This window comes from Solanum tuberosum, unplaced genomic scaffold (assembly GCF_000226075.1).
Source record: "Solanum tuberosum cultivar DM 1-3 516 R44 unplaced genomic scaffold, SolTub_3.0 scf00283, whole genome shotgun sequence".
NCBI classification, from domain to species: Eukaryota; Viridiplantae; Streptophyta; class Magnoliopsida; order Solanales; family Solanaceae; genus Solanum; species Solanum tuberosum.
Window position 1 is genome coordinate 566797 of NW_006239207.1, and position 26468 is coordinate 593264.

General features: G+C 35.8%; 4 protein-coding genes across 7 annotated transcripts; 1 reads left to right on the forward strand and 3 right to left on the reverse strand.

Annotated features, from left to right (window-relative positions):
- The first annotated feature begins 266 nt into the window (after nucleotides 1-266).
- On the forward strand, nucleotides 267-12808 carry LOC102586754 (origin of replication complex subunit 3). Of its 3 annotated transcripts, none has more exons than XR_001474956.1 (18): nucleotides 267-475; nucleotides 1136-1194; nucleotides 1302-1472; nucleotides 1590-1770; nucleotides 2066-2235; nucleotides 2342-2472; nucleotides 4536-4809; nucleotides 4951-5028; nucleotides 5467-5558; nucleotides 5652-5742; nucleotides 6563-6762; nucleotides 7068-7137; nucleotides 7780-7865; nucleotides 8473-8562; nucleotides 10065-10888; nucleotides 10986-11113; nucleotides 12084-12251; nucleotides 12571-12808. XR_001474956.1 is itself a non-coding variant. In XM_006358914.2 (18 exons), exons 1-18 carry the CDS (start codon nucleotides 469-471, stop codon nucleotides 12674-12676), a joined length of 2178 nt encoding a protein of 725 aa, XP_006358976.1. In that variant the 5' UTR covers nucleotides 267-468; the 3' UTR covers nucleotides 12677-12808. The 3 variants fall into 3 exon arrangements, 2 of the variants coding, with proteins under 2 accessions (XP_006358976.1, XP_015169678.1); XM_006358914.2 differs by having other exon boundaries at nucleotides 10065-10140; XM_015314192.1 differs by having other exon boundaries at nucleotides 267-441; nucleotides 10065-10140.
- A 515-nt stretch (nucleotides 12809-13323) lies between these two features.
- On the reverse strand, nucleotides 13324-20290 carry LOC102593617 (putative RNA-binding protein YlmH). Of its 2 annotated transcripts, none has more exons than XM_015314201.1 (10): nucleotides 20054-20290; nucleotides 19332-19486; nucleotides 19089-19220; nucleotides 18938-19011; nucleotides 18737-18842; nucleotides 17376-17444; nucleotides 17027-17091; nucleotides 16831-16929; nucleotides 15411-15510; nucleotides 13324-13889 (listed from the first exon to the last, which is right to left on the reverse strand). In XM_015314201.1, the coding sequence occupies exons 1-10, from the start codon at nucleotides 20217-20219 to the stop codon at nucleotides 13827-13829; spliced, it is 1029 nt and encodes a 342-aa protein (XP_015169687.1). In that variant the 5' UTR covers nucleotides 20220-20290; the 3' UTR covers nucleotides 13324-13826. The 2 variants fall into 2 exon arrangements, with proteins under 2 accessions (XP_015169687.1, XP_015169688.1); XM_015314202.1 differs by having other exon boundaries at nucleotides 13326-13889; nucleotides 19377-19486; nucleotides 20054-20289.
- A 937-nt stretch (nucleotides 20291-21227) lies between these two features.
- On the reverse strand, nucleotides 21228-21663 carry LOC107062919 (proton pump-interactor 1-like). The gene has a single exon (XM_015314159.1). The coding sequence runs from the start codon at nucleotides 21653-21655 to the stop codon at nucleotides 21380-21382; it is 276 nt and encodes a 91-aa protein (XP_015169645.1). The 5' UTR covers nucleotides 21656-21663; the 3' UTR covers nucleotides 21228-21379.
- Nucleotides 21664-21721: 58 nt separating this feature from the next.
- Nucleotides 21722-26178, reverse strand: LOC102593937 (proton pump-interactor 1-like). The gene is made up of 7 exons (XM_015314162.1): nucleotides 26143-26178; nucleotides 24239-24649; nucleotides 23583-23777; nucleotides 23190-23369; nucleotides 22888-23082; nucleotides 22611-22709; nucleotides 21722-22336 (listed from the first exon to the last, which is right to left on the reverse strand). The coding sequence occupies exons 2-7, from the start codon at nucleotides 24590-24592 to the stop codon at nucleotides 21722-21724; spliced, it is 1638 nt and encodes a 545-aa protein (XP_015169648.1). The 5' UTR covers nucleotides 24593-24649; nucleotides 26143-26178.
- Nucleotides 26179-26468: the final 290 nt, after the last annotated feature.

A 26468-nucleotide genomic window follows, 5' to 3' on the forward strand; every position in this document is an offset into this window, starting at 1 on the left:
TATAAGATTATACATACGGCCAAATATTGAAGAAACTATAAAAATACATAAATATATCAAAAAATGTAGAAATTTCGATTCTTCGATTCAATTTTCTTTATCCAAAAATTCAGTTCATGATTCGATATTTAATGTAAGGATCACGATACTTTGATGCAACGAATAATAAAAAAATTATTAAATATATTTTAAATTACATTTAATTATATATTTTGACCCAAAACATTTCAATTTTAAAACCCAACCCATTTAAGATTTAAGTTTAACCCAAGCCCTATTTGCATTGAAAGAAGAACTCATCTGATTCACTTTTCTGTTCTCACTTCTTTTCGCGCGCTCAGCAGCAGCCAATAAGGCAACAACCGCCTCTCACTCTCACCGGAGCAGCAATCGCCGGCGACCAGAAGGCAGTGTATCTCTCAGTCTCTCTTCTCAGCACAAGTAGGAAAAAACTGTGTTGCTGGCTTGATGCCTGGTAGTATTTTTTTTTTATTGGATTGTGTTGTTGAATGATGTTACTGCTAGAAGTTATTGATTGTTGGCAGTATTGAATGTATTAGTTTCATGTTAAGTTAAACATTTTTATAATTTTGTTCTCATTTTATTTCTCACTTGCACTGAAAAAAGTTTGAACTTTTACATAACCGAACCGAAGAACTGAATGCCCATCCCTAGCAGAAACCAGAAATTGCCACATTTGATTATTTTTGTGTTGTTAGTTTCTGTCTTCTCGCTCGACTTGATTGTTTGAATGTTCATTATCGTTTTGTTTGTGCACAGAGTAATTTCACAAAGGGAAAACTGAATAATCTGAACTGAACCCGAATTTATTTCAGTTCAGTTTCGGTTAACTTTTTCACCAACCGAAAACTGAGAAAGTGAAGAAACCAAACTGAACTGAAAGAATGCCCAGTCCTAGTAGTCACCCTTCTTTCAAGAAAAAAATTGTTACTTGAGAGCTCTTTCATTTATTTAATATTGTATTGAAAATCATTACTTGTTATCGATTTTGTTTGGTGGTTGTTGTCTAACTTGTTACTTAATTCAGTTGTTGTAGCATTGAGGTCACTGTTAACTATAGTAGACTTTAGCCAGCTTACTCTAATCCTGAATACTGATGTCTACTCTCTTTCAGAAATGTATTCACCAAATGAACATACTCACACAGACCCACTTGCTGAAAACAATCTTCAGGTTTATAGCAATACTACTTTATCCAATTTCCACTTTTTTATTTTTATAAATATTTTGCTTAGAGAATGTAACTGCTTTTGGATGTTTGCTCCTGTGGAAATTCATAGCCATTCTTCGTGCTGCACAAGGCATCAAAGTCTTCAGAGTCTACTGCAATATCTCCCGGAAGACCTACCAAAAGAAGACTTGACTCTTCACCAAAAGTATCATTAAACAATGAGAACGTGAAAATGGAAGCTTTTCAGTGTGTATGGTCAAAAATTGAATCCAAGATTAAGGTTCTTCTTTCCCAATTTTGTTTCCTGAAATGTTATAGATATTTTCGTTAGTCCAATTGAGTGTGAATTAAGTGATGCTAAATTGCTTGTTTCTTGTTGTTTGAGAATTGAATTTAGGATGTCTTGAGGAGTATAAATGCCGACGTGTTTGATGAGATAGGACAATGGGTTCGTGAATCTTTTAATGAAATTTGTTCGTGTAGAGGGCCTGTTGATCCATCAAAGTCAAGTCTTCCATACCCTTTTGTTCATAATGGTGGTTTAGTTAAAAAGCTCTTCACTGGTCTGGTCTTCACCAGTAAGTTCATTTTTCATTTCTTTTAGATGTTTAGTTTGCAGATATGAAACAATGCTGATGGTAACCAATATCTGAAATCTTCTATTTTGTTTTTCAGAAAAGACTTATCTCAACTCCTCCCATAAATTTGTCGTGTTTCTTTTCAAGAATGTTGTTCAATTGTGTGAATTATGGCCTGACCATCTAACCCTGATTTCCAATTCGCAACTCTACCTGCAGTGTTCCTGTTGATAATATTTTATCAATGGGTAGTAGTTCACTCGTGTTGATCAGTACATTCTTGGATTTTTTGCAGAGAATATTGAAACTGTCGATGACATATTAACTTTTGCTGAACTTGGTTTAAACTTGAAATCTCGTGGATGCTATGTGGCTAATATTTCCTCCTTGGATTTTTCTACCAAGAATGGCATTGGGGGCAGTCTCAGAGCGTTTCTGAGACAATTGCTTATGGTTGACATTGAAGTAAGTCGACAATTTAAGTCTATAATTATGCACATATTTAAGTAGAACTAAATCTTGTGTGACATCTTTATTGTTATTCACTATCATTCTTGTTTTTGATTCTAAGGCAGCTGATATTTCGCTCTTAGCATCATGGTATAGTGACCATGGCAAGTATGAGAAACCAGTGGTTGTAATTATTGAGGATATGGAGAGGTGTTCTGGGGCTCTCTTGTCAGATTTCATCAATATGTTAAGGTACCGTCATATATTGTCAGCATATCTCCTTTTTACACCATAGCTATCTACTTTTCAAGCATAATTAAAGCAAGAGTTGCACAGAGCTTCTTCGAGATGGTGTATTTTACAATTTTAATTACGGAAAAGGGTCATATTTACCCCTTTACTTTCAAATTATTTTCATACTTATCCTCCGTTTCACTATTATACATATCCTTACTGTTATGCTTTGAGCCAATAATATTCCTTATCGGCTTATCCATTAAATGTCTGGGTCCCAGCCTTAAAATAGACACGTGGAGATTTGATATTAATTTAAAGGACCCAGATCATTTTGCCTCATCCTGCTTTTGTTTTTTAGTTAAAATTTTGTTACTAGAATCTGGTTTCTGCAGGTATGTCATTAGAATTTTGTTGCTGAATTTTGGAACTTGAAGATCTGATTCGATTTTTGTGAAAGTTTTGTTGGTTGCTGCCTGTATGGTTTCTCTTTCAGTATTTGTTTTGGCTACTGTAGATTTGTTTAAAATGGTGGATAACAAGTCTGTGTGTCAAAAATTACAGAACATAGACTATATGGTTCTAATTATTTTCAACTAAGACTTTAGTTACCAATTTCAAAACAAAATAAAATTGAGATGAAGTAAGACTATTGGGTTTATGACCATTTGGTTGAAGGCCACCTACAAATGAAACTAAGAGCCTGTTTGAATTGGCTTATTTTAAGTGCTTTTATGCCAAAATAGCTTTTAAACTCTTTGGTAGTGATTGGGTAAAATAAAAAAGTGCATATAAGCACTTGTTTTGCAGCTGAAAAGACAAAAATAAGCCAAAAGCTATAAGCCCATCAAACAGGCTCTAAAATAAACACAGATGAGAGATGATGCATGATTACAACAACAACAACATACCCAGTGAATTCCACTAAATCTTATTGATAGTGAAGTTGATTTGACTATGCATTGTGAACTTCTCAAAGGATTAATGGATTATTTGGAGTTTTTATATTCTAACAAAGTGAATACATCTCGAGTTTATGATGTGTGCAAGAGTTTCTATTGTGTTGAGAAAAGGGGATTAATATGTGACGGCTTTTTCATGGACTTCTAGAACTCCTATGAGGAACTGATGTTGATTGTCATTATTCTTGAAAATATTCCCATTGGCTACATAAAGACAACATAGCAACTAGTTGATTTGTTCACGAAGGTGTTGATCAGAACTCGAGTTGATTACTTTTGTAACAAGTTGAGTATGATGAATATTTATGTTACATCTTGAAGGGGAGTGTTCTAGCTGTATGTATACATCCTTTGGTATAATGTACATAGTAGCAAATATTAGAAGATTCAAAGGATTTGTATTTTTAGTCTTCCCTTAGTTAGAACCCAGTGTAAACTTATTTATACTGTACATCTTTGAATAAGAAACTAAAAATTCTCCCATACCTTGTCTACTACATTTATCAAAGCTATGTGACTGGCAATAATACATACTCCAAATTAAAAATGGAGTTTTCTGCTGCCCCCAAGGCCTAGCTCGAGTGGCAAAACGTGGAGGATTTGTGGCTTAGGTCGCAGGTTCAAGCCCCACACCATGCAAAGCGAAGCTTGGTATTTAAATGGAGAAGGGTAGAGGGGCGGGTCCATTATCCACATAGTTTAGAAGGCTGTGATTGGTCCAAAGGACGGGTCATAGACGGATTTCTCAGTTATAAAAAAAAATGGAGTTTTCTGCTGCAGTGCTGACAAAAGCTGGAACAAAAGTATGAGGCATCAAATCAGAGTTATGCATAAATTATCTCTAATTTTGATGCATTTTAAGTACCTTAAGAAAGGGAAAAACCTTTTCTTAGTTTGGTCAAAGGAGGAATATGCTTGTTTTAGGGATAAAGTTGATATAATTGCACTTGCTACAAACAAATTATTTATGGTGTACGTATTGACTGCATGATTTTGTGCCTGAGCTTTACCTCAATTTCCTTTCTATTTTAAAGTTCATTTACCAAAGTATATAGCTGTTCTTACATATAAAACCACTTCTGTATTATGGTTCTTATAAGTAATGTCTGCTTTTATCAGTGAATGGTCTGTTAAGATTCCAATCATCCTAATTGCTGGTGTTGCTACAAGTGCTGATGCTCCCAGAAATGTGCTCACTGCTCGTGCACTTCAATATTTGTCTACATCAATATTCTCTCTGAAATGCCCAGCTGAAAAGTTGGATACAATCATTGAGGCTGTTCTAGTAAAAAATTGTGCTGGCTTCAGTGTTGGCCACAAGGTGGCGACTTTCTTGAGGAACTATTTTTTGAGACAAGATGGAACTGTTACTTCATTTGTTAGAGCCTTAAAGGTCTGAAACATATTTTTGTTTTCTTGTAATTATACATTAGAACTATACCCATCATGTGTTTTTCGGCTCTACTTGATTAGAAATTTGAATGTACATATGTACCCAATCATATACTTACAACTAACATAATGGTTTCTCCAGATGGCAATAATCCAACAACTTTCCATCGAGCCTCTTAGCTTTGTGCTCAAGCTTTTAGTTGATGAGGGAGATAGTAAGGTGAATGCTACTTCTCAAACTTGACATATGCTTGGTTCTATTGTATTTCTGTTTGGTTGGTGTCTTGATCTAAATGGGGGATCAAATATTTCCTTGAAAGAGATAAACTTCCGTACTCTGGCTTCTATAGGATTTAGTCCATATATTTTCCTTGTTCTTAGAGCCTTCGTAGTTGTTGAGATTGAATAGGTGAAACATCCCAACTTGGTTAGAATGTTTCAGGCTGTGACCTAAACCAACTTACAATTGCAGGTTATGTCCATGATGTCAGATACTGTGGAATGATAGTTAGGCCATTTTGCTATTGATATTCTGCTCTAACATGTATTATTAGTGGTTGTTACATTCACATGGTTACCATGTGAAGATCAAGTTGCATCATATAAGTGACAACTTTGTATAATTATTTTTTTCCCTACGATTGTTAAACCTTTACAGAGGTCATGGTATGAGGATCTTGCTAATTTGCCAGAGGAATTGATAAAGCATTCTTTTGAGCTTCCATCTTACAGGAAATATTCAGTAAATCGGTTTGTAACATAATATGCCCCTTTTTAATGATTAAAAGTGTACTTCATATTAGAGGAGAATATCTCTAAATAGCCCATGAATCATCTTACCAGGAATAATCATGTAGAACTAAATGCTATGAGTCTAGGCCATGGACTATCAGAAATGCAGAGGCTGCAGGAACTATGGAGATCTCGCCTTATGGTAAGATTTTATTATACATTGGGCCTTTACGATTAATGTAATTCATGCTGGTTCCTAATTCAGGCGATGACAAGATTTGGAAAATCATCCCACAACTTTTCAATGCTCCATGTCTTTTTGTAGGTTACTGTTTTGGTAATACTTCTTGTATACAGCCGACTTTGGCCTTGTGAATAATGAAATTGTTTACCTGATAAAAAAAATGCCCCTGTTAAAATTTCTCAATAACTTAAAGCTGGAATGGCTTCATCATTTTTTTTTAATTAATAAATGTAGCTAAATATATCTGGAAGTAGAAACTGCTTAGTTCCTTTGCAGCTCTCAGTGTCATCATTGAAGTTCTCTAAAAAGTTATGATGTTATCCCACAGTTCCCTGGTGAACATGTTATCTAATACCACAGTTATGGAGTTGAAACCCCATTCTATATGGTATTAGTTAGTTATTGGTTGAGTTCTTCAAATAAATGGCTACATCTTTTTTGGATCTTCTTTAATCTTCTTTAGATTCTACTGTTTGGTGTTGATAGCCAGAAGAAAGATCGAAGTTTGCGCTTCTTTCATTATTTCTTCCTTCAAGACTTGCCACCCCCTCAATATATGCAATCTCTTCTTCCATTTTCTCTTCTTAGATTATTGGAGTCTCTTACAAATTTTAAGGTCTGATAGCTAATATCTAATGAATCTCTTTGTTTTTCTATAATTGTTTCTATTTGCTTCCTGAATATTATAGACATGCCAAATTATGGCATTGAATAAAAAAGCTAGTTATTTGTGCAATATGGGGAAGATATCTATTTCGTGACTAAAATATTATTTTAGTGTTTATATGAAGCTGGAAGGTACCATAAAGTTGCATTGCTGGACTTGTATTTGGAGGCATTAGATCCTGAGTTATACAACTCCAGGTTATCTAATCAAGGCTGTGATAGTGCAAAAGATAGGAGCTTGTTGTCAAATAATGATAAACTTTTCAAGCTACAAAAGGCTGAGGTTACCAATCAAGTCATCCGCAAAATAAGGTAGTTGCAAGTCTTACCCTTATTTCTACACTCAGCATTAACTTGTTCTTTACTTCACCTGGAAAGTAAACTAAGAAATTCCATGCAGATGGAATTTTATTCCAGTACTCTATTCTTTATGGCTGTAAGGAGAAAACTACTCCATCCATAATTAGATTCTTTAGCGAAAATGGTGTTTGCAGAAAAACTGAAAAGGATTCAGATGATTCCTTGTGTTAAAAGTTCCTGTATCTTTTATCTTATTCCTCCAACCCTTCTCCCCCAACCAAATGTTGCGCATGATGCTTGAGTTTTTGATGAACCAGGGATCTACCAGCTGCGAAGCTATCCCAGTTGCTTAAGAGTTGGGAGAGGCTCACCAAAGGGACAATGGAGGTATAATTACTGCCAGTTCATTTTAAGCGGCAAACCCCTTTATAGCAGTTATAGGAAACAATGCAATTAGGTTGGTGTTCATATGGATTTTATGTTTATAGGAATAAATATGAAAAAATGTAATTGGTCAATGAGACATGTTAATACTTAAGAAAAGGAGAACTAAATGCCCATGCACTGAGGGAAAAAAAGCTAGAAAATAGAAGCAGCTAACCAAATGTACTGTCAATCAGAAAGCATATGAAGTGGCAAACATATTTTATTTTGGAGTTGAAGGAACTGTTTTCATGGTTAGGAAACGTCTTCAAAAGTTTTCCCAGGTCATGCATGCTTTAATGATCTTTTCTTTCTATCCCATCTTTCCTCATTGGTGATTGAATAAGATTTCAATGATAAGTAGGTTATTGAATTGCCTCTGGGTGGAAAGGATACTGAGAAATCTCATCTTACAGCAGAAATCAGATTTGGATTAACTTATCTGTTTGATTTTCCATGTTTATCTTGTAGTGGATGTCCTAAATTTTCTGATTCTTCTGCAGCAGTTTCATCTTACCATTTTACTTGATGCTACAACTTACATCGAGTGAGTTCTGATATACTGCTGTGCTCAGTCATTTTACAACTCTCTGGTCATTGCTTCAGGTTCATGAGAAGATTATGGAGCTACAGTCTCAAATGGTATCAGAGGATGTCAAAAGTCACAAAGCAGAATTAACTGATATATCAAAGTATGTGGTGAATCCATAACTGTATGTGTTCTATCCTTGCAGCATTGTAAGGATAACTTCACACAATTTGTTGAGTTGTAAGATTTTGTTTCCGCTTTCTGGCATGTCATTTGTCCTTGGGCAAGATTTAATATATAGGAGTGCCACTTATTGCTAGATAACTGTATTAAGGTTGTTATAACCTGTGGGTTAGCATCTCTTGTAATTTTATTACTGCATGTTGGAATGCTGTTCTCCTGCCAAAAAAAGTTTTGCACTGTGAAGTCCAGATGGCCAATTTAAGTCCATTAATCTGCTCTATAGATTTTGGAACCTTATGGTTGGTGACTTGGGGTGAAGGTTGTGAGGAAAGTTATGTGTATAAGCAAGTCAAAGAGGAGAGAAAGAAAAAGTGAAGGGGTTAGTACCCTCCATGTCAGTTTTTCCACCCATTGGATGTATATGCCTTATACTCCACCTAGGGAAGTAAATGCATTAATTTCCTCCTTTACCCTTCCACATTATGGAACCAAACAAGTAGATATACTTCGGTACAAGTAGTTGTGATTCTTCTGAATATATCTTAAATCTTTTTCTTCAATTTACGATATTATGACTTGTGTAACAGGAGACATATCAATCGACGCTGTTTAAATGTGGAGAAAGATGCATGCACATCAAATGACAAAGCTGTGACTTTAGCAGGTCAAATGATAAGGTAGGGAGGGGCACATAACCTGTATATCTCTACCTTTCTGTCATTGCTGTGCTTGATAATGGGAATATCGGGGATGGATTTCTCCTTATCTTGCTTTCCTTTCTGTCCTTTGGAGGAAAAAGTCCTTTGTCTAACTACATCATGGTCCCTTTCTGTGATGGTGTGCCAGATAGGAAAATATTCTTCTTACACTTCTTTTTAAGCACAATATGTTCTTTAGCCAGCAAAAGATCGTGAATCTGTATAAATTTACCACACGTCTGCTTTTAGACGATGTGTCGGCTACAATGCAGGTTTTGTAAAGAAGCATTAGGAATACTTTCTGATCATTTGACTAGAAGGCATAGGTGCTTGAATCATGTCAGCCATGAACATAGACATGGTGATACTCTAAGATTGAACTTTTGGGGCATGATACAAAGGAAATTAAAAATTCTATATTTATGTTTTATCTGATTTATGAAAAAACATTTGAACTATTTAACACTACTTCAGGTGCATACTCTGTCACTTCCATAGGTTGTAAAATAGCTCTAAGTGCGATAAAGAACCGTGAATACATGTGCAAATCTACATAAGAGAATTATCCTCCTCTGCTCTCTTATTTAGGACTTGTTAGAATGGTAAATAAAAGATAGGGAACTTTGTGTTTCATGAATGTTGCGTACTATTGTTAGAATATCATGAGAATTATTTGTAAATGTAGGCTGGAATTGTCTAGATTCATTGTTATCAAAATAGAAGAATATGTTTAAGGATAATTCATATGATATTCTGGAATACTCTTTGCTTGATTGTTCAGAAATATTACTTTGTAGATTAATACTCCTATATAAAGAGTGTTCCTTTTACAAGAAAAACTCCTTATACAGAGAATCCTTCTTGAAATAGCTGAACCTGCCTTTTACAATAAAGATATATAAAGAATCCTTGTAGTGTCAACAACTAAGTCAATAGGGGTCCATTGAAAACTGCATCTCTACCCTCACAAGGTCGGGGTAAGGCTAGTACACCAACCTCTCACTACTTCTTGTACAGTTTATATACCGAAGGTTTTCATTAAAAATAAAATTATATTCCTTATCAAGAAAAAAACTGTTATCGACAGTAACTTAATATCTAGCGACTTCTATGATGTCCTTCACCACTGTTAACTGTTACAGCTGTTTAACATCATTTGCAAAAAAATGAGCAAGTTGCTTGCCACAATGGTGCTTCTTAATCGAAGTCTCAAAGTTTTGAATTTTTCGAGTCTGAAAGTGCTGCAAATTATATTTTGAAGTCTTACTAAGATATTGTACTGAAGCATTAGAATCTGGAAAATAAAGAACCCAAGAAGTGATGTTATCATGTGCCCTCGTGTTCCAGACCATGCTTGATTGCCCTTTGCCTGTACCTGTGAAGGTTTATGACTCAATTTTTAGGATGATGATTCCTTTTCAGCAGATAAATTTAAGTTTCTTCACCACTACTTACTTGTTGTTGAATTGCTTACGGAACAGGGACACCATGCAGCCCATTGAGTGTATACCATTTCATGAACTTATTTGCTTCAAGGATGTTGACAATCTCCAATCAGTTAAGTTTCCTGATTTTCATTCAAGACATGACCGATCACAGTAGTATGCTTCTATATTTATCATCTGCACTTCAATCTAAAGACATGCGTGCTTACTTAAGGGTTTCTGGTAATTAAAATTTCCTTTGTGCTTCATTCACCTCAATCTTTTTTCCCAGCAAGCACATGGTTACCTAGTAAGTATAATTACTATTACTATTTGAAGTGCGACAGTTCTTGTAACCTGGTAAAGTTTGATGCTGATTGCATTATACTATGTTTAATAGATATCTTAACTGTAGCTATCAACTTTGTCGTTAGTCAGACCAAGTTTCAGGAATACCTTTGTATTTTGATCTCATATGTGCAAGAAGTTAGATAGTTCAACTTATGGTACTATTGGTAATTCTAAAATAATGTGTTTATTACTTGCTTTTGCATTTTCCATAGTTTTCTTTTCTTTTTCTTATTTTCTTGTCGATGGTGAACCAGAAATCAAGGTTATTAAGATAGGGTAAGTATGATGTTTTTGTGAATTTATAAGTCAAGATCAATTTATTTTGGCCGTAATTCTTTGATAACAAGGGATGGCCTAGTGGAAATGAACCTCTACCTCCAATCATAATGTTGGGTTCGAGTCAACAAGAGAGCAAAATGGGAAAGATCAGCCACCCAGATGAGACTCCCGCTGAAAAACTTTCTTTTTCCGGGGAAAGAACCCGTATTTGGCTCCTGCCTTGGGGGGTATGGCTTTGCCATGTCACCTATGTATGTGATTCTTTCAGTTGTATTTAACATCAAAAGCACCATTGTGAAATTACAAGTTGATTCATGGGCTTACAGTTGTTTTTATGCTTCTATGTAGGCTTTGGCTGGTGATCCAAGAAGAAGAATTCAAATTGATCTCTTGAATTTCTACAAAATTCTCAAGTGTGGATGTTGCAGCAATAGTGGTGGTACACTTTCACCATCTGTGCATGATACCTCAATAATGTAAGACTGCTCTGAGCACCTCTACTCATTGTTTACAATGATGCTCCATTAGAGCTTTTACATGCCAGGTGGCATGTTGCCTAAGTTTGGTCACTTGATCATATACCAAATACAATGCAGACTAGTTTATACTTTTTTTCCTTCATTGACGTGCTATCATTCTAATGTTATACTCATCCTGATTAACTAGGCTACTTAGATGGACATTTCGTGCCCCTTTTCCAATAATATTGTATGCTTTCCTGCCAATGAAAGAAGTGCTTTGAGTATTCTGGGTCTGTAGTCTCTTGCAGGGGAAATCATTACCTGTTCTATTCTTTTTCTCTGCATGCATCAGATAGACTTTGTTTCTGAGTATGCATAAATGACTTCAGTTAGGAAAATTTCTCACTGATGTGAGGTTTACATGACTTCTTTTTTGGTGTGCACTATTTGGGATTCAAGTCATACCCAGCGCACCACTCCTGTTATGCCATCACAGCATGTGGGCTTTTTTTTTTACATAAAAAGGTTTCTACAAGTAAAGTGGAGCTTAAATCATCTTTCATAATTTACCACATACAAAATAAAGGTGTCTATAATATACCAAAAATGCGCCATGAATATGTGGCTATAACATGCAATGTCGTTTGGTTAAATTGGAATGAAGAAAGGGACTTGCTAAATATAGAAGGCGGTGTCTCTTTATGGACAAACTCAAAAATAAAGCAAGACAAATTGAAACGGAGGGAGTGGTATTTTCTTGGGGAGAGTCAAGTTCATATAAGGTGAAGTACTCTGAAGGCTGAAGTCAACTTGATATTATATATTGGCAACTATTTGTTACTTTAGATTGCATATGTTCTCAAGTGATGAAGCTGCTATGCTATATTTTTCTCATTAGAATTAGTTTTTATATTCAAAATGATTTGTTTTTGTATTCACGTGGATTAATAGGAGAGCTGAAGTTGTTTTGAATCCTCTCACACAGGTATACACTGGCTCAAGAGCATGGTGATCTCATTAATCTTCATGACTGGTTTCAATCTTTTAAAGCATCTATTTCAAGCTCAGGAAAGAAAGGGTTGAAGAAGTTGGCCTCACCGAAGAAAAGAAAGGAGAACACCTCTTCTCAAAACAATTCTGATGCATTGTTGCAGTATCCTTTTATCTCTTCAGCATTTTCTTTGCTGTTAAAACAGGTGCCATATTGATGTGGTATATAGTCCTCTTGCTCTCTACCAACAATTTCATTGGATGCTTATCATGATTCTTATATGGTTTTACATCATGCTAGTATCCCTGGTTTATGTTTGTTGTAGTTCTGTATAAATTCCATGAAGCCTCTCATTCTCATTTGCTGGCAATAAGTGTTAATATACCATTTAGGTTCATTCAGGAATTGTTTGTTTCAGATTTTGTTTCATAATTGTATGTTATTGTGGGCTATTCTGGATCCTTGACTTAATGTTGCATAGAGCAAGGTTTTGCAGAGCTGTGATGGAGCTGCAGATTACAGGGTTGCTTCGTATGCCAAGCAAACGGCGCCCTGACTGTGTGCAGAGAGTGGCTTTTGGAGTGTAATCATATTATATTAAAACTGGAAAGTTCATTGGATTATGTTTTTGCCCCACTATAATTAAAATGTTGTAAAACATATAATTATATTATCATTTGAAGTACATGAATGTGTAATGATTTTTTGACTTCATTCAATTAATTTATAATTTGATATTTTATTACATAGAAGGATGAGTAAACAAAAAGTCATTAAGTTAAAAAGTTGAATTATGTACTCATAAAAAATGGATCAACTTTTATACTCCTAAAAGACCAACTTATTTCTTAAACTACAAACAGAATGCAAATTTAAAAAGTTTGTTTAGAAATTTTAAGTTTTGTATGTCATTGAACCAATAATATTTTGGTATAACCATGTAAATATATATCTTACGAAGTAATAAATATTGTCCTTAGACATAAATCTTCAAGATAAAAATATATAAGAAAGTAAATGGTACTTTATGGTGCAATAAATAAATAATATTGTACTCAAGTCTTTTTATCTACTTTTATTGAAATTCTTGAAGACTAACTTACCAAAACAAAGACAAAGAAGTACTTTATGGAGTAACACATTATAATATAATTCTTTAAGAAGAAATTTGACGGCTTAGGCTCTTCTGATAAAATTAACAAATAAGGATATAGTTTTTTATACATATTATTCTTTAATCTTTAACATTTAAAACAACAATAATGATACACAATCACACTTAGAAGATTTCTTCCTAGAAAATAACTTTCTCATAGATTTTTCTGACAAAAAAATAAAATTTAGTGCTAGCTCACGCTGGCCCGCTTAGGGCTCAATTGAGCTAGTATTTTGGAGGCCCTTTCAAATGAATAGTTGGGTTGAGCTAGGCCGTTGAAATCTATGGCCCGCTCAATCCGAACCAGCCCATGTTAATAGCTCTACTCCTTACACTCACATTTGTTTCAAAGATCAGATGTCTAGGCTTGAATTATTTACATCTAAAGGTAACAAATGAGCAACAAGGGTTGTGGTGGAATGATAAGTACTTCTTCATCCTTAATCAAAGATCTTGGGTTTGAGTACCCCTGGGTGTTGCCTTTGGTTAGGGAGCGCGGTGGCATGGCAAATGAGGGCTTGATAAGTATCTATAGCAGCCTTTAAGTTGTTGTAATCAGTATCGCCAAATAACTTCATGCTTTATAAATACCGGATGAGCTCAACAGCGAACTTTCCCTTCCTTGTTGAGCTTATTTCTCCAATCTGTGAACAAGAGATCCATTAGTCGCAGAAACAGCAATCTCATTTCATTAACAATGCTCTATAGGATGTAAGACAGGCCATTCGAAGCCCCAAAATGAGCTAGCATTGGTTGGCTGCATATACTAGATTTCGCGACAAGTAATTCTCACAACATAAACCCCCACACCTCCAAAATCACTGAGCATACCATCCCCAGTATGCATTTTCATTAAATCACTTAGCAGGAAAAGGAAGTCATATCATCAAACAAACTAAGCATTTATCTGAAGGAAGTCTTGATAGAGACTCAATAGAAAATGAGAATTCTTCAACCAAACCTAACTATTGCCCCAAGTAAAATTCTCTAACAAGAAGTTCAATCCCAAACTAGTTGGGGTCCGCTGTATGATACCTCACCAATCAAATTTTGAATCAATCAAATATTTGAAGATTAAGGTTCTCGGGCACTAAAAGTTCTCTATCTTTTCTATTGGCATGCAAATCTCTAGTAAGACAGCCCCCTTGCAAACTAATCACGATTAATTAGATCACTTGTATAGATCTTTTTCTTCTATTGTTCTATATTTTGCGCCAAGTCTACATGGACTCCAAGAATATGTAGGTCTTTTGGGATAATTCATTCTATCTAATTTTATGTCTACCTTGTCCCTTTTAACACCTTATATTACCATGGTTTCACACCTACAAATTGATGTGTTAGAGCATGAATAATCTTGAGTGACTTTTTTTCATTTTATCCCTCCATGTGTGCTACTGCACCTTCAGCCAAATGTGATAATTCCTAATCTTGTACCACCGACCATCCATCTCAACAGACACATTTCTGCAACACTCATCCTATGAATACCCTGCAGAAATCTCTAAATTACAATCACCTAATTAATCTAAAAACTATTATAAAAAAATTGGCATTATAGCAAGGCATCCAAAAACTTAAACCAAAAGCTTTACTGTTTTGACTTTTTACTCTAGTCACTTATTATTCGCTAGCTTTGTTTTGTAGGTTAAAGAGAACTTCGAAAGTTGAAACAATGTTTTTGGTTGAACTTAGTTGAGTGATAATATTGGAAAAGGATACTCCAGTAGTTAAGGAAATGGGAGTTCACATTTTAAGTGAAGTCCTGAAAAAATGGAATTTCAACGTCAGAACTTATAGGAAGAGATAAGTATATGCGCTTTGGTTGGCCAACCAGAGGCGGATCTAGCCCTGTATCTATGGGTTCACGGGTCCCAATAGCCTTCACCCAAATCTTGTATATGTATGGAGAAATATTCTAAATATCTATACATATTTGATTGTAGGAACCCATAAGCTTCAAATCCGCTTCTGCAACCAACGAGCCAATGAGAAGAGAATATTTAACTCAATACTGAAAAAGCATTATATAATTTAATGCAAAAACTACTTCTATCCATAGGTTATTTGTTGTGTGTGTGTGTGTGCACGCGAAATGGGAAGGGGGTTCATCCTGATTCAATCACTTTACCAGCTATGGAAGAATTTTATGAGAAGTAACTTACTTTAAGTCTTCCTTCTCCACTAACTGATATCATGTCTCCAGTCTTAATGGTAGTATTGCTTTTTGTCACGGTGCTCCAATTGACACGAACATCTCCATTACTAAAAGGCATGCAATATAGAGTGAGACAATATCAACTTAGGCAACAATGTGTTCGGCCAAATACATCTGTATTATCAAAGCAGTTAAAACATATAGAAACTGTAACGAAATCAACACTTCTTTTTATGATGGTAATGTGTGTGCCAGCTTGCGCGCAGCGCAACTATTCCACTTAGTACCTGCTACCTCCTATTAGCACAGGTACTGGTAAAAACTTGCAGGGGGAAAAACCACCTAGTATTTTTTGCTTCCGCTAAGATTTAAACCATAGACCTCATGGTTCTCCTCCTACTTCATTGACCACTAGGCCACACTCTTGGGTACAAATCAACATATTATCCACATTGTTAGTGATTCATTCAATTTTTGAGACTACAACAGTAAACCTAAGTTGCTCGGACTCTCCAAAAATGTTGCCGCACCCGTGTCTTGATTCTTCAAAATAAACTATTTTTGGAGGATCTGAGACGCACCAAAGAGTGGATAATATTTTGATTTGTACCCAAGACTATGTTTTTCGATAAATTACTGGATCTTCTTTTCTTTTTGATTTATTTTTTAGGAAGTGATTAACAAATAACAACTTCCTTCAAGTTGTTAATTATTCACCTGATCTTTCACCAGTATAATGCATGAACTAATCTATGTCTCTGCTTGTGCATCCTTTCCTCACACAGAAAGCTACTTCTAGAGGCATCGTCCATTTATATTGCCGTGGAGCGAGCATCTACTTCAAGGAGAAATAAATCCTTCCTAACAGCCAACTCAAGCAGTACACCATAGCAAGAGACTCTTCAGTCCCTTCAAGAAATTAGTTTTGCTTTTATGAAACAAGGGAGAATGCACAGCAATGCAGTGAGATTCCCTTTATAGCAATTGTCATAGATGTTGAACCTAGTAAAGATTATGGGTTGTGGATCTTTTCAATTACCTCGCTCTTTTGCAGGTGACAATCAAAATGAAACCCAAATTTAAAGCCTATAGGGTATAGAAAAGACCTAAACAATGTGGGAATCAATGAGAAGTTGAAGAAATTTCATAGAAGGGACCCATTTGAATACCATATATATAATTTCAAGGTCATACTGTACTGGAAGGACAGCTTCTCTGCAGATCCTTTGTTTTGGGGAAGGATAGCTTATCCACAAATTTATGACAATGATTACGGATAGCATGTGGTTCATAAATTGAGGCAAACAATTTTTAACTATCCATATACGAATAACTAATGTAAGGATCATTATGTAGTCATTCACCACGCCAAGCACACATCAAGCAAAATATTTTGGACAGAGAAAACATATACAAAGGGGGATTACCTAATCAAACTGGCCATTTTAGTTCGTGAAACTTTGAATCCTGCACTAGCTACAGCATCAAGTCTCAATGATGCCTCAATGGATTTTGAGGACTTTGTCCTGGAAAAAGTAAAATAAAAGTGGAAATTTCCTAGATCAAAATGTGTTGCGTATGAAGGGAAGAAACCAAAGGAACTATAAGTGTAACACTTTCAACCTTGGCGGTTCATATTCAAGGGCAAGCAATGGAATCTTCTTGCAAGAGACAGAAACATTTCCAACCTACAAAGAAAATATTAAGTGGAAAGCCTTATCATTCCAATTTTTTTTTAAATTACAACTGTTTGCTCCTTTGGGATTTCTGTAAACTATTTTTACGAAGAAAATCCACGCTCAGTCATTCTCCAATTCAATGTAATATCATGTGCTAAAGAGGATGGTGGCAGTACGTACAGTATTTGTCGATATTCACAATAACATTAGAATTTCACTCTAATTGGCTAGTAGAAGCTAGTGGAGAATTGGGACGATACTGTAAGAGGAAGCAATGTGCAAAGAACCGTTACCTTGTCCAATGCTGATACAAGGAAGTCAGAAAGTTCTGGAACAACAAGAACATGAGCTCCCTTTTCACCCTAAACATCAGAAAGAGATGTTCAGGATAACCCAACACTTCTTCGAAGAAATGGGAAGTGGAATATGTCACAACAGTTACACAAATACGCACACAAGACCAACACCATGAAATATCTAGAGGGTTTAATTAGTCAGAACGTGTGAAAGAAAGCAAGAATAAAATATAGTTTCAAAAGAAAAAAATATTCAAAAACCTTAGACAATCTGAACCGTAACTTTGATATTAATTGAAAACAGTCATTTAACAATCTCCAAAGAAGCTCAACCACTGTTCTGTTTTAGGAGTCATTTTGCTTTTAGATAGTAGCTAAGCAAGGATTCTTTGTCGTGCTCTGGTTCTTTTCTTTTTCTTGTTACGACGGCAGCATTCAGGCCAACTTGTGGGCACCTCAACTATTCCATCTACCTCCCACCAACACAAGTATCGGATAACTCTGTCCCCCAAGGTTTAGGCAGATGGAAAGAGATCACCTTGTGTTTTTTGCTTCCACTGGAATTTGAACCTTAGACCTCATGGTTCTCCTCCCACTTCATTGTACACTAGGCTTACACAATTGCATGCATTGTCATACTCTTATTTTTTATGAGCCTATGCTAAATTAGTAGTATGTTCTCGGTGCTAAAGGGACATTTCAATAATCTATCTTGGATGTTGCTTCATTCACCAAGCTTTGTGCTACTTCTACATTTTGTTGTGGATGTTTGAATCACCACTTCCACACTAAAACAAAGGACTCATATCAAAGTCTTGACAAGTTTACTTCTTAACCATAAACTACCTCCACATATAAGTTCTGACTCATCTTTTATGTTCCATTTTACTTGGCCCTTGTTGATTTGACATTTCTCTTAAGAAACTATTTATTAGGAGTTTGTTTACTAAATTATCCTTATTAATTGTACTTTGACAATCTAAGTTTGACAACTATTACTTCAAATACTTATCTAATGATAAGATTAATATGAGAAGAAAATAATAATCTCTCCTGATTTGCTAAAATTGACAAGTAAAAAGGAAACTCTATTTTTAGTATAAGGGCCCAGGAAAATGGAACGGAGGGAGTACATAATTACACAGCTACAAAGGAGGTGGATCCTCTCTTAGGTGTGATGCCCACAACTCACTGCCCAAGAGCCCTCTATTTGATCAACAATTTTTCACCCTCTGTCACTTCTATCCTCCTACATATTTTTTTTTTGTAGCTGAACAAATGATGAAATCAACTTGGTGTTGCCAAAACTTGCAAGAGAGAGATAGAGAAAACCTCCCAAAAATAAATAAATAAAATACCTGCAAGAGTATATCTCCCAGTTTGTTCCTTGCAATCCCTGTACCAAGGATTGCACCAAGGAAATCACCGTGAGAACAAGGTTGAAATGAAAAGTTCCCTGAAATACTGGAAAGAGGATCCCTTTTCACAATAAAAAATTGGATTTTTTGATTGGTTGATTTAAACAACAGACATAACTGAACAATGACAGGAGGACATACCTCAAGGCTGCAACATTATCTGGATCATTTGTTAATGCCTCCGGGTGTCCAACTGAGAGTCGGCATCGTTCGGCCTGTTTAAGGAGACAGAAAATATAAATTCAAGCAGTTTTATTGCTCAAACAAGTTTGTAAAACAAACTGTGTCCAACCTCTGGGTATCCTCCTAGTGCAACTGTTTTGAGATCAGCTAACCTTTCTAAGACTAGCATTGACTCTTTTAAGACGGGCGGAGTCAGAAAATCAGTATGTAAAACTTCTTGTCTTAATGATGCCCGTTTTGCCTGAGAAGTACACAAGTGATAATCAGTTTAGATTAAGACTTAGGACAATGTTTTGGAGCTTTTTCTACAACAGGGACCAAAGAGTTGAAAAACTAGACAAGAATTTTCAACTGTTAATTGAGAGGAGAGTGATTGGTCTGGTAGATGTATATGTACCAGTTCAACAATACGTTTCACATCTTCAATGGTGTTCTTATCTCCCACTCCTTTCAGTAAAATATCAGCATCACCCTTAATAGCCTGTGGTAGGCTGCATATTCCAAAAACTGTTTTGAAAGAGGCCATAAATATACCATTTAGCTTGGCCTTTATGCCAATGTTAGCTGACTCTGAGTGTGCACAAATAAGCACTTAAAACTTATATAAAGCTAAATAAGTAGACACACACGTTCTACGTGACATAATATGCCAATGTTAGCTGACTTTGAGTGTGCACAAATAAGCACTTAAACTTATATAAAGCTGAATAAGTAGACACACACGTTCTACGAGACATAATACATGTAGGATGTCACGTAGGATATGTGTGTCTACTTGTTCAACTCTATACAGATTTAAGTGTCTACTTGTGCACACCCAAAATTGGAGATGATACCAAGTTAAATGACACATCTATGTATTATGCGTACAAATTATAGAACTCAATAACTAAACAAAAGATGACAAAAATCAAAGCTTCAAATTCTGTTTCCGCCTCTGTCCATAGTAGATACACCATTTAACAAGTAGTCAGGTATTCACATTGCACTCAACTATTTCAGCTAAAATTACCATACAAATTGACACAAAATCATCAAAAAGTAGACACGCAAGAAATAAGGAAATTTACATACCTGAGGGGTGTAGAGGTGTTCGGAGGATGAGGTTTGTACCGGAGAAGACGTCTCCGACGACATGAGTGGTGGGGCGAAAAGATAGAAATGAGGGAACTACTCTTCGGAGAATCGATTGTGCGGCAAAGCCAGTGGCAGCCATGGCCGGTACACGTAGTGCGCACATTGGTTCGGGATTTTGGGGTAGTAAAAAATAAGGCAAGACTTGGGATGAATGGAGATAATTCAATATTGAAAAATCACATCATGGGAAAAATAATACATTTATTTAGTTAAAATTTGGGAAAAAAAATAAATTTTTGAATTTGTGTTGAAAATTAGTTTTTGGAAGGGGAAGTTGAAAATATTTTAAATTTTCCAAGTTCCTTGCCAATTGCCACCTATCGACCCCGATCTCTTTTCATTTGTTTTGGATATTACCAAACCTAGCCTAGCCTTTGTAAATCACACTAAAGCGGACACCCAACTATGGAAAAGCCTCCTTTAGTGGAGGCGAAACTTATTAAAATCTGATTTTTTTCCGGAAAGTGATCAAATTTTATGAACAAACAATATTTGATTTTATTTCAAAAGTAAAAAATCTACTTTCAAAATCTATGAGCCAACGAAAGTGTTGAGCTATCACGAACTACGTCCTTGATCTCAAAATCGATGAGGCAACATTCAAGATTATATAGTTTTTGGGTGATCAAAAGTGCTTATAATACGTATTTTAAAAAAGTTCAGGTGTTCGGTCAAGCTTTTGAGAAAAAAATAAGTATTTCTAAAGAGCAGTTGAGGCTATTTTTCATAAGCCAAAATGTACTTTTTCCCCAATAGTACTTTTTTTCGAAAAGATACACTTAGAAACACTTTTAAAAGCTTGACCAAACACTAAATTATCGTTCAAAAGTATTTCTTAAAGTTATTGGTCAAACACAAACTATTTCTCAACAAAAACACTTTATCAAACCAACACGAAGTCAAACTAGAGTTCGAGCAACATAGCTTTCTCAACATGAAGGCAAACTAGAAAAATAGTCTAGGCATACTTAGCTTCACTCAACATAACAGAGAACAGACCTTGTTTCAATGAACAGAATGTAGGCAGATCATAAAGAACTTAGATGTTTACAATTAATGCCAAAGATGAAAATCTTTAAGCAAATGTCAAAACTTGAAACCACTACACCAACCAAATCAAACATGCTTATGCCTTATCTACCAGCAACATTATGACTGAAAAAAATAGGCATGATTTGAGATTACAAAAAATAGACCTTGATATTGCAACACTCTAAGCAATACCAAGTTTTTCCCCCTCTACTTCTTAACTTTCATATTATCCTAGAGAAGATGTGAGAATGCTAGAAGAAGTAGCGGAACTACAAGCGCAGCAGGAGCAGCCAAAAGCCAATAGTTAATCGCCTGTTTGCGCTTAAGTATAGTTTTAGGAATTTCTGTGCTTTTTGCTCGTGTTGCTCGATTCTTGACAGCTTTCCCTTTAGGGTCCTTAAGCTTAGGTGCAGCTGATGTTTCAATGTTTTCCTCCAACTTCTCTTCTTCAGCAACTATTTCAACTGGTTCCTCAGTAACTGAATCTCCAGCGTTCTTCTTCGCCATCTTCTCAAGTTCCTGAAATGAGTAAAAGATGTGTTATAAGTCCACAACTAATGTAAATGTAAATTCCTACGACGTAAAAGCAGAAACAAATGGTAGAATGATGAGAATAATTTCCTTGAGTTTCCTCTTTTCAGCTTCTTTCTGAGCTTTTATTGCTGCTTTAGCAGCTGCTTTCTCTTTCAACTTCTTCTTCCTCTCCATTGCCTGTCGATTTTTCACAATCTCCTCCTCTCTCTTCATTTCCTTCAATTTTGCTTCATCAGATTCCTTGTGTTTTGGTTTCACATCCTTGGGTTGCTTTTCTAAACCATGGATCTCCTCTTCAACATCAAAGATGTAGTTAGTTTCCGTAACTTTGTTACTTGCATCTTTCGGCTTCTTGGTGTTCTTCTCTTTAGTATCCGTAACTTTGCTACTTGCATCTTTCGTCTTCTTGGTGTTCTTATCCTTGTTTACTTTCTGAGCAGGCAGTGACTCTTCCTTTGACGGTTTCACAGTAGTTTTCTCAACAATCTCAGGCTGTGAAACAGTCTGCGCCTGTGGTAACACAAGACGCTTCTCATCAGGGTTCCTCATCCTGCCATCCCTGCTCAACTGCCTTATATCAAGTGATGCCAAAATTCTCCTCTCATAGTCATCCCTAAAGGGCTTGCCACTCCATAGGGAGATGAATTTATCGACCTGAAAACAAACGAAGTTACTGTCAGCAAGAAACATGCAAAACTTCAAATTTTGCAACTAAAGACAGATCTAAGGTCTGTCTGGCCTTTTGGTCAAGAGTCTCGCTTTGAATGACATTCACACGTGCCTTCTAGCATTTCTTCGCATGCTGCAGGAGATGTTATTGGGGTCTTATTCGACTGCTTAGTTTCAGACTAGTTACTTGATGTTTTAGCAACTAGTGTCAAAATTTTGATATGTTCAAATTTAGCAACTAAAGACAGATCAAAGGTACCTCAGTAAGTGAGAATTCTTTAAGGGCTTCAACATCCTTCTTGTCTGCTAGCAATTTTGCCTTTTGCAACAGTGCAACGTTTTTGTAGAATGGTGCATTCTGAGAAAATGAAACGATATTGATTATAAAGACCGTAAGATGGATGCCTTTTCAGCTCGTTTCAATGAAATACATAGTAATTGAGGTGTTTCATGACCAAATTAGATCTATTGACCATTCAACAACAGAATAAATTACATTTATTCAGATGCATAGCATATATATATGAATATCATACCGCTTCTTCGCGTTGAGTTCTCAATTCCTGAACGCGTACAAAAGCAGCATTCCTCTTCTTTGTTATTTCCTTCAATTCCTCATCCAAAGATTTAATCTGGCTGGTATTGGCATCGAGCTGTTCATCTAGTATCTTCCTCTTGGCCTTAACTGCCTGTTGCTCCTTATGAACCCCGTCAAGTCCACCACTTATAAGCTATAGTACAACAAAGTAGTGAGTGTTGTTAGTTAACAATGACATTCTAGGGAAAATGAAGTTAATATCATCATTTGTACATGTATACGACAAGATCTGACCGTTACCTTGACCTGCTTCTGGATTGATTCTTTTTCACCCATTGAATCCTGAATCTGTGCCCTCAGAGCTACATTTTCTTTAATCTCTCCCCTTGTTCCTTCAAGTTGTTTAATTTCTCTTAGAATTTTCTTCTCTTCTGTCAAAGGAATGCTTTCATGCTGAATGCGGTACTGCAGACTCTTGATCTAAATGATTTCCATATAAAAAGTTAAACAATGAACGTTAGGTAGTTCTCAATTACCGAGCTGATGAAGAAACGAAGAAAATGAAGGATATGCACCTCTTCAGAAATGAAAAAAAATCGATCTACTTTCATTTGGTATTTTGGCCTAAATTCCTTGACTCCTCGATAGTAAGTAAACATAAGAACTTAAAAGAACAAAGAGACTAGAGCTTACAAGATTATCAAGGTCCACCTCAGATGAACACAGACCAGCACCTCCTTCTCGACCATCTTTCCTAGGACCACGGAGCTTTCCCAAGGCATCCTGCAGAGGTTTTATTTCCTTTCTCTTCCCTTCGATTACTGTCCAAAACTCCTGATTCTCAGCACTCACAGATTTCCTTTGACCAAACAACTCTGATCGTTCTGCCTGCCAAAACACAAGTTTGGACACATCCAAATAATCTTTTAAAGTCCTTGGTAAACAGGTAGCATCAAAGTACCACTTAGATATGAAAGTTCTCATCATTAGTGTAACCGAACTTTTAAGTCAAATCAATGGTTCACACAGATAAAGTATATAAATGATGCTTACAGGAAATGTGCACGCGTTCAACGCAATGCAATTAACCACACCAAAGGAAAATAGTATATCTAGAATGCTTATGTGCCTAATAAGCAAAAGACAAGACAAGAGAACAGGATGATATGATTAGAAACTCTTCAACTCATAAGAAACTGAAAGGAAAAGTCTTCTTGACTTGATTATAGCTATCTAAGGATACCATAGCCTCTAACATTTTCTTGTTTTAAATTTCTTCTAAACACATTAAACAGAACAACGAACAATGTCAACATTCAGCTGAAAGAAGACTTATGGACAAAACTTACCCTCCTGGCTCGCAATTTTTCAATAAGCTGAAATCTTGCTTTGTTCATTTTTTGTAGCTCTTTTTCTGCCAGATCAAATTTGGGCTTCAGGTTTTGGTCTTCAAATCTCCGATATCTTACAATGTAGAAAGAATGGATCTGCTTAGGTTCGGGCCAGTCCTCAACTGCATCCTTCCGGAGGGCGGTAACAGGAACTTTTTTCCCTTCCTCCTTAATTGGTTCTTTAGTACCATGAGAGCCAAATTTAATAGGCTCATTAACCTTTGCATCATTATTCATCTTCTTATTTTCCTTCGGAAGGTTCTTCTTTTCGCTTGCAGTTTCAGCTGGAACACGAGCTGACTGAGATGCCATATCTCTACCCACAATTCACTGAGAAACAAACCAAACTCAGCCTTCAACTCTAAAATCCTGAAGCAAGCGAACACAGAACATATTAGCATAAGTTACATATTAGTTACTAACTCATTGGATAATAAAACTGTGCCCGGGGGACAACAGAGCACTTAACGGAGAAAAGACAATGTGAACAAAAGTTTCTAAGTAACAGAACCTATTCACAACAACAACATACTCATGTATAATCCCACAAGTGGAGTTTAGGGAGGGTAGTGTGTATGCAGCCTTACCCATACTACGTGAAGGTAGAGAGGTTATTTCCTATAGAGCCTCGGCTCAAGTAAAGCATATCAAAATCAAGTATGGAAAGGAAATACAAGAATGAAGATAACAGTAATAATGCAGGAGAGTCATAATAACAATACAAACAAGGGAAACTAGAAAATGCTCGCAAACTATACTAACCTTCTACCCTAATCCCCGACCTCCATATCTTCCTATCTAGGGTCATGACTTTGGTAAGTTGCAGATGAGTCATGTCTTGTCTAATATCCTCTCCCCTCAATACTTCTTCGGCCTACCTCTACCTCTCCTCATACCCCACCATAGTCAACCTCTCACGCCTCCTCACTAGGACATCTGTGTATCTCCTCTTCACATGCTCGAACCACCTTAACCTCGCCTCCCTCATCTTGTCCACCAAATAGGCCACTCCCACCTTGTCCTGAATATCTTCGTTCCTAATCCTATCTCTCCTAGTATGCCCATACATCCAACTCAACATCCTCATTTCCCCTACCTTCATCTTCTGGACGTGCAAGGTCTTGACCGGCCAGATATTCACACTAAACTTCATATGTAATATTTGTTAGTTACTACATTCATCTACAACTGGCTATGCCAAACTCTAAGGACAATACAACAATTACGGTTCAATATCTAGCAAGTTGGATCAACTATCTGAATCTTCACTTATCATGTCGGTCCATTAGGTTCATCTTAGACCAAAATTATTTAAAATGAAAATAAAGATGAAACAAATATTAGGAAGTTTTCTACATTTTTTTTTATCTTTGACATGACTAAAAGACTCCTACAAAGACATAGGACCAAAAGTAAACATACTGACATGCCTAACACATAATTCCAACTAATTGATCTAACCTATGTATCTTTTTCTTCCATTGTGCCTATTTTCACTAGGTTAAATGGAATGTCATTTATAGATCCTTCGAGTCAACTTTCTTCCATATACATTTATCTTATCCCCTTTTAACACGTCCATTCACCATAAATTTTCACACCTACAGACCGGAATATCTAGAAGTTGACAACAAACATGACCAAATCATTTCAAACGACCTTCTCTTATTATCTAACAATGTAAGATTGTATAGATCCCATAAAAATCTTAATGTATTTACGAATTACATCGTAAATAACAATAAAGATTATATACATGCATTAATGCAAAACTAAAAAGATTGATAATATTGTTGTCATTCAATAATGTTACATTCTAATTTCCAAATAAAATTCAATTGCCAAAAAGGTACGACGATCACCTTATAAGATCAAGATCAACACAGATTGAAAGTAAAAAAAGGAAATAATCAAACACCAAAAGATTTTTTTTTTAATTTTTTAATTTTTTTTGCTTTTTTTTTTTGTTAGAAGAAAAAAAAGAGAAAAATGTGATAGGAGTGAAGAAAGGGAGAAATGAAAATGGATTTAAAAATGAAAGCAATGTATAAGGGAGAGTGGAAGGGTAAAATGAAGGTAGGGATTTTTAAAGAGAGAATACCTTTCATTTGGAACTAAATTTTAGAGGGCCATTAGAAAGAGAGATTGTGAGAGAAACAAGTGACACCCCCCACATATCTTCACCCCC